At 47.4% G+C, this 12,421-nt stretch overlaps 1 protein-coding gene across 1 annotated transcript in view; it reads left to right on the top strand.

The window, feature by feature from the left end:
- SAG (S-antigen visual arrestin) overlaps positions 1–6,208 on the top strand; it is a 38,291-nt gene extending 32,083 nt beyond the window's left edge. The window contains exons 13-15 of the mRNA XM_037849497.1: positions 2,191–2,246; positions 5,599–5,614; positions 6,032–6,208. Of these exons, the coding sequence (XP_037705425.1) occupies positions 2,191–2,246; positions 5,599–5,614; positions 6,032–6,143 (184 nt within the window). The 3' untranslated portion in view covers positions 6,144–6,208. The remainder of the gene's footprint in view (positions 1–2,190; positions 2,247–5,598; positions 5,615–6,031) is intronic.
- The last annotated feature ends 6,213 nt before the right edge of the window (positions 6,209–12,421 follow it).

Raw genomic sequence — 12,421 nt, forward strand, 5'->3', positions numbered from 1 at the left:
GAAGTTTTCCCCAACAATTTCTTTGAATAGTCTTTCTAGACCTTTACCCTTCTCTTTCCCTTCTGGGACACCAATGAGTCTTAAATTTGGACATTTTATTTTATCTATCATATCCCTGAGATTTATTTCAATTTTTTCGATTTTTTCCTCCTTTCTTTCTTTTGTTCTTTCATTTTCCAATCTGTGGTCCTCAGGGATGCTGAGTCATTGTTCAGCTTCCTCTAGTCTTGTACTATGTGCATCCAGAAGCTTGTTAATTTGGTCAGCAGTTTATTTCCATTAGATCATCTATTTTTTTATTTTCTCTCGCAATTTCTTCTTTATGCTCTTCTAGGGTCTTCTTTATGTCCTTTATATCCTGTGCCATGCTCTTCTTCATGTCCTTTATATCCTGTGCCATGCTTTCATTGTTTGTCTTTAGTTCTTTGATTAATTGCTCCAAGTACTGTGTGTCTTCTGATATTTTGATTTGGGTATTTGGGTTTGGGCTCTCCATATTGTCTGGTTTTATCATATGCTTTAAATTTTTCTGTTGTTTTTGGCCTCTTGGCATTTGCTTTACTTGATAGGGTTCTTTCAGGATATGAAAAATACCAATCTATAATTTGTCAGATCTACAGCTTGGTGGCGTACACTTTCTCTAACTAACCAGAAGATGGCATCTGCAAGTCACCTATTCCCCTTAAGTCAGTTCTCCCTGACTTTGTCTTTGTGGTGTGTGGGGGTCTGATTCTTGTGGGGTTCAGTTGGTGCACTAAGTTTTGGTGCGTTGTTGGTGCTGTCCGCCCTGAATGTGGGGCGTGTGTCTGAGTGTGTCTGAGGGAGGCAGGGCAGCTTTAGTAATCAAACCTCCCAGGTGTTCCTGGAGATTTAAGGCTGTTGCAAGAGTCTAAGCCTTCATTTGAGTCTTGCCTCAGATTGTCTCTGCCGCTGACCCACAAATCCTTGGTATTAGCGTAGGGTCCCTGGGATTTCCGAGCGGGTCCGCCTTCTCAGCTATGCTCTTCCAGGACCTCTGCTGAGGGAAGTCTGTGCCACATCATAAGTGCACGCCGGCCTTCCAGGGAAGCCCTGGGCCACCAGCCCATGTAGGGGTGTTCCCAGCCTGCTGTAAAGATGGCTGAATGGGGCATGTTAATTTCCTCCTTTTTGCACAGCTCTGCCTTCCCAGCTCCAGAACAATTAGTTGTGAGTGCACTAAAGGCCACTGTCCACGGCTGATATTGTGGCATGTGCGTGTGCTGCAGGAAACACTCCCCGTCACACTGGAACCCTTGGCATGGCTCTGGGCTATGGCTCCGGCCCCGGGCAGAAGTGTCCCCAGCCTGTCGGGAAGATGGCTGCAAGGGTCACGGTTTCTTCCTCCTTTTGGCTCCCTTCTGCCCTCCTGGCTCCGAGACAATTAGCAGCAGGTGTGGGAAGGGCTATCTTCCACGCCAGATATTGAGGCATTGGCATAGCCCGTTCCTGCTGCACTTCACTGCGTGGTTCTCGCCACCGTATCCACAGCTGCTCCCAGGTTTTTTTTTTTTTTTTTTTTTTTTAAAAGAACTAGTCCATCTCCAAATGCCAACCCACAGTTTCCCCACACCGCAGTGCGGCCACCGGACTTTCAGCCGGCTCACTCACTCGTTTTAGAACATAGACTCCCGGTTTCACCAAATGCACAGTCCCTGTGAATTTAGCAGACCTTGTCCGGCTGGTGCATCACTGGAACTGGTGTTCTGGGTCACTTTCTGGCTTCTGTCTAGTATTTTTCATGGAGGTGTTTTTTTTGCCCTGTCTCAGCTGCCATCTTAGGTTCTCTGACATAGATTTTTAAATATGAAAAATAGCATACTTTTGGGGAAAAAATTAACTCTTCTTTCTCCAGGATTTCATTCCTTTTCTCTGCACAATACCATGTCACAGCAACTAATAGCAGGAGCACAGGGAACCTAAGAAACACTCGCTGCCTGGGCCTTGTGTAAATGCAGTTTCTCCACCACCCATTCCTTGGGATACATTTCACACTCCTGCTTGACCACTTTCTGATTTCTTTTTTTTTCCCTTCAGTTCCACTGAATGTCCTTTGGACTTGGGCCTGGGAGTCTTTTGTGAATCTCTGCAGCTATAGCTCCTCGCTGCGTGATTTATAATTTTGTGCATGTGCATGTGTTCTCACCAGTCTGCATTCTTCTTTTCTTGTAGTGAAGTGGCCACCGAGGTGCCATTCCGCCTCATGCACCCCCAGCCTGAGGACCCAGGTCAGTCCCTCCCCTGCCCACTTGCAGATTTATTTTTTAGTCTTTCCTGGTCTTTCTTGCATACATCACCGAGCATGGGAATGGCCAGGTGTACAGGATTCCATTTCATCTGCAAGATGACTAGCCTTGCCCAGAAAGGAGAGCACCTGGGGTGTTACAGGGCCGGGTAGCTGGTCCACTTAGGGAACTAAGTGGGTGGGGGATGTAGCATCCTCACCCTTGAACCAGGGACTATTCAGTTAAGTTTTATCAGGAATGAATTAAAAGCTGTGATTCTGCTCTCTACAGACCTGGATTTAGATTTAAAGATGGTTTAGGTGAAAATGAATTTGAGAGCTTGAGGCTTTTGCATTTCAATTGGACACAGAAGGCCTCATGTTTATGATTTTGGCAGTGGTGATTGTGATGAGAGTATAGTGTGCTAATAAAGAGGGTCTGGCTCCATTCTGAAACCTCGGCTCATTTCAATTGTAAATCCATTGGCAGATGTTGAAAGTAAATGAGGTATTGGTTGTGCAACTCTGTGAACATCCTGAAAACCAATGTACTGCACACTGTAAATGGGTGAAGTGTATGGTATGGTTATTTCTCAGTAAAGCGCTTTAATAAAAATAAACAAAGCAGCAAAAATAATGTAGTGTCAATATCAGAAATTCCGAGGAAAAATTCTCCACTGTGTGTTAAGGTGGCTTAGTAGAAATGAACGAAGAATGGGTTCGTCATTGGTAACTCTCCATAGTTATATGACTAAGTGGAAATTTTAAGGAAAAGTGACATAAACAAGACACATTATTTTTCTCATGCTTTATAAGTAGCTTTTCTATATTGATGATGAAACGGCATTTAAAAATTAGAATGAATCCCCATCTTCACGTTGGGATTTGTCTAAAAATTCTTCATCTCAAGATATTTTTTCCAAATATTTTGAATTCAAATCCTCAGTGCACTTTGCCAAAACCTTCCCGTGGGAGAAAAATAGGATCAAGCCACCGGTTCCTTATTCATTTATTCTTTTCTCATTAAAACACTTGGTTGTTGTTGTTGTTGTTGTTTTTAAACTGTGAGATTGACATGCTTTCTGGTCCCTTAAAAGGACATTTTAAAAGGTGATCCCCTGAAGACATGTCATAAGTTTATCTTGGGGTATATTCTGGAGCTCTGAATAGACTTTATGACTTAATTTGGGACGGTGGGGTTATTCCACCTCCATGTACAATATTCTTATGGTTCTCTTGTTATGTCCTTGAATTGAACCCATCGCAATGTCAACACTAAATGATGAGCTTTTGTACCAGGAGATTTCAGGGAGGAAGGCTTAGGACAAATCATTCCATGGTCACAAAATTCTGATTTCCAAAGATTTATGAGCCCCCAAGCTTCATTCGCAAATGTGGGCTCACATCTTATCCGCCTGAAGTAGGTGGGCAGACCTGTAGCAGAGAAAGCTGGGGTTGAAGCTAAAAAGCCAGGACGTGGGACACGACTCCCAGGAATGAGCCTGCCCTGGCATCGAGGGATTGAAAAGGACTTCTTGACCAAAGGGGGAAAAAAGGTAACAAAATAATGATATAGGGGCTAAGAGATTACAAATAGAGTCAAGAGGCTATCCTGGAGTTACTCTTATGCAGACTCCAGCTAGACATCCTGAATGGCCACAGTATGCCAGTCCCGAACCAACAGTAGTCCCCAAATACCTGGGTCCCTATCTGAGATTCTATAAAAGTTTCAATCACTAAGTATATTTTTCAGAAACTTAAATCCTCCAGAGTGTTCCTATGCCAGATAAGTCTCCAAACCCAGAGGCAACGGCCCCTTCAAGAACATCAACCTGATGCAGCCCCTTTCCCATAATGTCGACACTCCTTTTCAGTATGAACAAGTTAGGGTGGTCTCTGCCTAGACACCCCTGAAGATTGGGAAAGCAATTAAACTAGAGAAAGGGGTAGCAACAGACAAGATAGGATTTAACAAAGGATTAGGAATACTGAGTATCTATCTATCTATCTATCTATCATCTATCATCTATCTATACATCTATACATGCTAGGGTATTAGAATAGCTAGAAGGAAATAAGTGAAATGGTGGATCTATAACCCATAACATTCTTTGAAATTTGCTTTATAGCTACTTGTTAAATTGTACTTTGAAAGTTATCACCTTTCTGTATATGTCTTATATTTCATAATAAGGACATAACTGAAACTGTGGAGCTGTAACCCATAACATTCTTTGAAATTTGCTCTCTAACTACTTGTTAAATCGTACTTTGAAAGTTATCACTGTTCTGTATATATGTTAAATTTCACAATAAAAATGTATTAAAAAAGAAACCCTGCCAGGGCCAGGGGCCAAATAATTAGTACAAAATAAGTCCATAGAAATGCCACCAAGTTCTTATTAACATCTGTCAGGAGCATCTATGCCGAGTCCAGGGGTGTTGATTTGATTCCATCCTGTTTCCTGCTTCTTCAAGGCTGATGTTTCCAGTTACTGTGATTTTTTCACTTAGTGCTGTGAGGCTCCAGGGTACTTCTTGCCCAGGAGGAGCTTGCGATGAGTTAAACTGCCTTTGGGTGCCATGTGGTTAGCAGCCCATGGTCACCACCTTGCCCCCAACCCCAGTCACCCCAGTGCTGGTTTCTGGGTAGGCAGGAGAGACAGAAGCAGTGGCTTGCTGTCCCACCACTCTGCAGCACTGTAGTCGGTGGGCAGAAAGCTAAAACTAGAACAAAATCATGCAAAGTAATAGCAATTTATCTGGGGCTACAAAACACACATAAAAGCATTCCTTTCCCCCAAAAGATCAATGTGTTAATGAAGGAATTGAAAATTGAGATGCTAGTCAGTGGTCCTCAAACTTCAGTGCAACCCCAACCACGCGGGTATTGGTGGTGCGGGGATTGAGTCTGATGAGAAGATTCGCGGTGGGCGGGGAGGGCACGTTTTACCAGCATGCGGTGCCTCTGCTCTAGGTGGGGCCTGGGGAACACTTCAAGAGAAGGTCAGAAAGAGGGGCGACCTTAGAGCCAGTGAGGCCACTCAGAGCAAGCGTCCTAGGGGCTAGGCTGTGGCTTGTTTCTGTCGAGGAGGTGAGGGTTGTGGCACCTTTTAAAGGAAGTGATGGTTAAAATGCAGGGAGAAAAGCACTCCAAGTGGGAAAAGGCAAAGAGGCAGGAAGCAAGCCAGTAACATGAATTTCATGCGGCTAGTAGGCCGCCTTATTCCTCAAACAGTAATGTCATCTAAATGAGGAAGAGATTTCTGGGTATAGCTATGCTGCAGAATTTATGCTAATAGATCTCTCTCTCTCTCTCTCTTTCTTGCTGTCTCTCCTTTATTCTGTGCTTACAGCCACAGCAAAGGAAAGGTGAGCCACTTGAGCACTGCCCTTGGGTCTCCCTGCGTCCCTGACTCCCTTCCTTCCTCCAGCACTGACCCCTTTGAGTCCTGGTAACACCCCATGCTGTCCCAACAGCTCAGCCCCCCGACCCCAGCCTCCCTCTGGCTTCCTAGTGCTAAAGGTGTGCACGCATAGTTACACAGAGCATGTCCGTTGTTGACCTATGATTGACTTCATATTTCTCTTATTTTTGTTTCATAAGGAGATTTTAAATGACAAGTTATGGGGAAAAAGATGTGGTCCCCCTTCTGTGATGTAGGAAAATCTTGATTGGTTGGTTCCACTGTTGCAAAAGGGAGATGGAAGATCTTCAGTTTTGCTTGAGATTTCATCTTAAGCTTCCATGAATGTGCAATGAGCAGAATGTTCTCTGTTTCATTTTAGTTTTCAGGATGAAAATTTAGTTTTTGAGGAGTTTGCGCGCCAAAATCTGATAGATGCCGCAGAAGCCGAGGAAGGGAAGAACGAGAAAGAGGAGGCCGTCAACGACGAGTGAAGGTGGTGGCCCAGGACACCAGGATGTGACCTGTAGTTAGCTGTGCAACGAGCAAAGCCCTAAGTTAGCCCTTTAGAGTTATACTAAATATGGAAGTGTGAATCTTCTTCACAGAAATAAAGTTTTGTCCATCCTACCCTCTGTTTGTGAGTCAGGCGGATTTGCTTGGAAGCGAAGCTGATGTCACTAACACAGGAGCTGCAGCCTTCGGGTCCCTGGGGAAGGGAGGCCATACTCTTAAGGCTGCTTCCAATTTTGGGCCCAAAACCCTGCTTGGGCTTTGGGTTGTTAGTTAACTTTCTATGAAATGCACACAACGAATCCAAATTTGGCCAATTTAAGAGAAGAAATAAGGAATGAATTGGAGAGATGCTGGAATGACTCAGAGAACTGAATTGAAGACAGAACCTAAGCTGCCTGCTTTGGGATGGGCCGAAGTCTGAGAAGCCCCAGCGTCCCAGGCCCCGTGCTCATGGACCTGCTCTCTGGGGGTGCCATTTAGGTTCTTTAGCATCACACTCTCCCCATCTCTACATCTCTCCTGTCCTGGTCTCCAGTTCCCGGGAAGGAGAATCCAACGGGCCCAGCTCTGGTCAGGTGGGGCAACACCCTGGGGCCATGGAGGGCAGGGCCCAGTCCTGGGGATGGGTGTCCCAGAAAACCTTCTCAGTTAGTGTGTTTCATTGAGATTGAGCAAAAAAGGAGCAGGGGGAGAGGGTGCAGCTGAAGGTGTGGAAGAGGCAATAATGGAGGTGGATCTGTGGCCCTTTCCCTCCTGTCCTGAATCTCCACGTGGCCCGGGGCCTGCTGCTGGTGGTCAGCTGGCAGAGAGACTCAGCAGCAACCCTGGGCACCATGGAGGGGCTCGGGGCACTTGTAGGCGCTGGTCCAGGCTTTATGGGAGCAAGGTAAGATGGGTTTGGAGATTTTTTCACAGTTCACCCTGCTCACCGACAGGTAGGAGGGTGAAGGAGAGGGGGCTATGTATGGGGTACACCTTTGGGATTGTGTCGTCCAGGACCAAAAGGGCTGGACCTGGGTCTGCGGTCCCTGTACGTGAAGGTTCCCCATATGGGCAGTTGTTCAGCAGGATTCCAGGCTGACGGTGTCCCAGGGAGTGGGCTTTAGACAGGGAGGCTCCCCTTGGGAATCTTGGACAGGATCCCACACAGACAAAGCATGGCTTGGACTTGCGTGTATTGAGTTTGAGGTATTTGGCTATCGACAGGGATGAAGAGTCATTTCTGGAGCTGTAATAATAATAAAATAATAATAGTAATAATAATAACAACAACAACAACAATACAGGCAGAAGACTGAGCCTTTGGCCTGTGGGTTTGCAGGGTCAGACCCAGCCTCTCATTCCTTTCCCTGCTATGCTAAGGGGACAGCTTGGTATCACTGCAGCTCACACCCCTTTCTCAAGGTACCCAGGCAAAGGGATAGTCAGGACACACGCTCCTCTGGGGACGTGTGAGAAACAAGCACTATTCCTAAAAAGGAATAAATGCTCACCCGATTGTGGAGGAGAAAAGAATTTATTCACGGTCTTGCAAGAACGGGCGCCCAACCAAAATGTGGGGTTGATGCCCAGAACAATAGACTCAGCAGTATTTATTCCCTACCCCTAACCGCAAGTCCCTCCCCTGTTTCTCCATTGGCTGGATACTCCAGAGGTTACATTCTATTCGACAAGCCTAACTAGCCCGCACAAATTTGAAACATGCAGCCTGCCAAAATTGGAAACATTTGAAATACATTTCCGGTGCAAATTTGCAACATTAGAAACTGTTGGAACAAATCTCCACCCCTGACTATAATGGTTATGCCCAGGCCTCTTTAGAGCCAGTCTGGGCTAGTTTGGTAACAGGTTATAAGGCTATTTGGGGAACCTCTATTCTGAGTCTCCACCTTGCAAGGATAGTAGATAGTGGGTGGATAAGCAGGGGGACTGACTATGGATACAGTTTGTCTTTTTAACCTTCTGCCAATTCCTTAACTGCCCCACCCTGCAAGGCACACCTGTCCTGTGTGAAAGCTAAACTTAACCTCATTCTCACAGAGGTCTATGGCTTTCCATCATCTCTCGGAGCCTTCCCCCCACCCTTGCCTCTAAAGCCCCAAAGCTGGGCTCTGGTTCGCCTCCCCTCGAGAGCCTGGACAAGGATTGGCCCTTTCCCGCCTGCTGGAGGCTGGGCGGACCATGAGCGGAAGCTGCTGGTTCCTGCATCGCTTGACCACAGGACACCCCGAGTCCGGGTGGATGTTAATAGGCATGACCTTTGGAACCATGTGGGTGGGAGAGTCAGAGAGGAGAGAGAAACCAAGCCCTGAACCCAGAGGTCAGAACCACTTCCGCCCTTCAAGTTATTTTGGTTCCAAAACGTCCTGAAACAGATCTCCAGGTGCTGGCTTTGTTTTGGGGCTGCAGCTGGCCCTCCTGGGGTGGGGAGGGCAGGAAGCGAGCAGCAGGCCGTGTGGCCTGGCTCAGCCTGCACACAGCTGATGTCAGGTGGCAGGAAGTCCTTGTGCAGGTTGAATGTGTTGCCCAGGGTTTTCTGGGCAGGTGCAGTGGAAGAAATGGGAGGCTGCTGCACAGAGAAAGTGGGGGCTGAGAACATGGGACAGAGTTCTGCCACCAGCACCCAAGGAGCTGGTGAGGCAGGGACCCCTGTCACTTATTGAGCATCTGCTTTGTGCCAGGCACTTGGCATATGTCCTACCCAGTCATTCCAACAGTGCTTAAAGTTGGTATCATTTCCATTTGCTAGAGGAGGAACTAGCTAAAGTCACATGGCTAGTGAGTTGTGGTCAAGACTTCAACTCTGATTTCGCCGAGTCTAAACTCAGACCTCTGCCCACTGGATGAGAGTGGGAGAGTTTGGATGGTCTGAGGTTGTGGTCAGAAGGGGAGATGACCATGTGAGTCAGCTTCAACTGCTCCTAACTTTTTTTATTAAAGTTATTTTTTTATTAAGATAGTTGTAGATTCACATGTGGTTGAAAGAAATAATCCAGAGAGATGGCACCTACCCATTACCAAGTTTCCCCAAATGGTAACATCTTGCAAATCTTAACACCATGCCACAACCAGGATATTGACATGGATGCAATTCATTGATCTTGTTCAATTTCCCCAGTTTTAATTGTATTTGTATGTGTGTGTATTTAGTTCTACACAATTTTATCACACATGTCAACTTCTTTTTAGAGTGTCTGCTTTTCTTACTCCTTGAACATTTTTACTGCTTTCCTTCACATTTCATAGCCCTGAACTATTTAATTTACTGATCCTGGGGTGGGGTGGTGGTGGGAGTTTAGCACATTTGGAAATGTATTGGGGAGGCGTTTGATCGTTCCAATGCGTGGAGGGGAAAGCTATTATATCACGCCCGGCAATGAAATGCCCTGCCCCAAACGTCAGTCATAACCCTAGGAAGGTGTAAAATGAAATTACCTTCAGGCCTGCAAGAGTACTCGATATAGTCTAACGGGAAGCAGATCTTTTTTGACAGCAGCTCCTCTTTACCATGCTGAGAAGGATGAGTTGGACTTAAAGTGTGTTATTACTGCCATCTTGATATGCCCTCAAGGTGGGGCAAACTCAGGGAGCTGCGTATTGTTAGAGATGATTCACAACGTGACTCATCGGATCAAGAGGCGGTGGGCGACCGTGCTCTTAGTCTTCCCGCGGGGCTCCGGGGCTCCTGGGTTCCTTGGCTCTGCCCCTCAGTTCTCCAAGGGAACCGCACTCTGCAGGCACCAGGGGAACAAAAAGGCTTCGTGGCTCTCCAAAGATTTATGCCAGTTATGCCTCTCTGATTTAAGAACATAATGTAATACATACCCAGGCCTAATACTTTAAAAACTATATGACGTTTTTATTTTCGGATAGTTTTAGATTTAGGGAAAAGTAGTAAAGAAAGTACAGAAAGTTCCATACACCCCACACCCAGTTTCCCCTATTATTAATATCTTACATTAGGATGGTACATTTGTTATAATTAATGAACTGATACTGATACATTATTAACTGAAGTCCTTACTTTATTCACATTTCCTTAGTTTTTATCTAATCTTTTCGGTTCCAGGATCCCATCCAGGACACCACATTACATCGAATTGTCATGTCTTCTTAGGTTCCTCTTGGCTGTGACAGTTCCTAATTCTTTTTCATAATTGCAAATGTATCCCTTTCTGGCCAAGCCTCATACCTCCCAATTTTCATCTGCACTTGAGTTCATGCCCCTGGCTTTTTGCCTCTGGGATGAATTTGGGAACCAGATGTCCCCTGAGTGGCTCACAGGCGTACACAACAGGGCACCTCAAAGTCACCTCGTTCCAAAGCAAACTTCTTTTATCTCCTCTAGCTTAGTGATGCCACCCCCCCCCACCCCCTCCCAAAGCTTAATGTCTGGGAGACACCCTGACTCCTGCTCCCTCATCTCTGGACCAGGAGCGGTGGTCCCTTTTCTTCCCCACTTTGCTTTCTAAATGTGTCTCCATCTCCTTGGCCACCACTTGGCTCTGGTCCAAACCTGCATTGCCTGGAGCAGTGTGATCACTTTTCTCATGCCCTTCCTGTTTCTAGTCTTTTCTCCTCTGGATCATTCTCTGCCCCAGGTTCCTCTGCTTTTGGAAAGCCCTGCAGCAGCTCCGGTGCCTGTGGAATCAAGCCTTTGCTCCAGGGTGTGGCCCCACGGCTGCTCACAGCCCAGCCTCACCCTCAACTCCCTCCACCCCCCTTGTTCCGGGCTCACCAGCAAATCCAAATGCCTTGTCTTTCTCCAAACGTGCGTCCTCATCTCACACCTTTCTGTGTTTTCCTGGAAATTCCCATCACCCCCTTGTCTTTCTGCTCAAATCCCCAAACTCTGCTGAGCCACCCCTGCTCTGGAAAGCCTCCCGTGGAAACCCCTGGCAGTGCTAACTCTTTCACCCCCTGGCCCTGCAGCCGCTAGGTGTTTCTAGCTGTCTATGTGTAGGCATCATGCTATGTTGTAATTAATTTGATGCAAAAGGCTGGCCTCTGTGGGGAGGCAAGACACCCTCTGCGCTCTTCCCTCCTCTTTCTTCCTGCAAGGTCCCTCAGGCCTCAACTTCCTGGAAGCGCCAACTCCACGGCAGCCTGGACTTTGGAATCGCACAGCCCAGGTTCAAATTCTGCGACCCTTGCATGCTTTGGCAGAGCTATTCTGACCTCAGGTTTCGGGGTCTTCGTTTCCAGCATGAAACCTTTACATTCGCTTTGTGGGGCTTGCGTGAGGACGAGGATGACCCCTCCAGTGTCTGGCCTGAGCCCGGAGCCATCTTTATCCTGTGCATTGCAGAAACCTCTGTCTGCTTGTGAAAATGTTCTCTATCTGGGCTTTCCTGCATGGTAGCCAGTAAGTCACATGTGGTTAGTGGGCACTTGAAGTGGCTAGTGTGACTGAGGAACTGCATGTTTAATTTTAATTAATTGAAACTGCAGTAACCATGTGTAGCTAGCGGCTGCAGCAGTGGGGAGCCTGGTGCACCCAGGGACCTTTGGTCCGTCCCACAGTGTCCTCCCTTTGGCCCTGACGTCCTCTGTCCTGGCTGTGACAACCTCTGCGCTCTTCCCTCCTCTTTCTTCCTGCAAGGTCCCTCAGGCCTCAACTTCCTGGAAGCGCCAACCCCACGGCAGCCTGGACTTTGGAATCGCACAGCCCAGGTTCAAATTCTGCAGCACTCGCTTGCTTTGGCAGATTCTACCCTACCCAGTGCAGTCGGAGCCAGAGCCTGCTAACCGGGAGGCAGTCAAGGGGCCACGGGGTCTCCAGCAGCAGCCCTTGGCCTTTGAAGAGTGCCCTTTGAAGGGGAAAGGGGGCACTTGGGCAGCCCCCTACTAACCTGCCCCTCCTAGCGGGGCAGATGTATGGACAGGAGAGCACCATTGCTCCCTGGATGCACCAGGTGCTTCGCAACCTGGATGCCCGAAGGCACCAAAACGCAGCTGGTTTCATTTCCAACCTGCACTTCCGCCTCTCCCCCAGGTCCAAGGAAGGGCTCCACCCAGCAGCTGAAGCCGGAAATGTGGCGCTCAACCCACACTCCTCTGTCTCCCTCTTGCAACTGATAACACCTCTTTGTTCACTGCTCTATCTCTGCCTCCCGGGCTTCAAAGCCTGGATCACCGGCCCCACCTTGGTGACCAGCCCCACCTGGGTTTTCAATCCCTCCCTCCGGTTTCCTGTTGCCTTCAGGTCTCAAGATAAAAGACCAAATCTCTTATCTAGGTTGACTAAGCCCTGCTT

Source organism: Choloepus didactylus, chromosome 9 (genome assembly GCF_015220235.1).
Source record: "Choloepus didactylus isolate mChoDid1 chromosome 9, mChoDid1.pri, whole genome shotgun sequence".
NCBI lineage: Eukaryota > Metazoa > Chordata > Mammalia > Pilosa > Megalonychidae > Choloepus > Choloepus didactylus.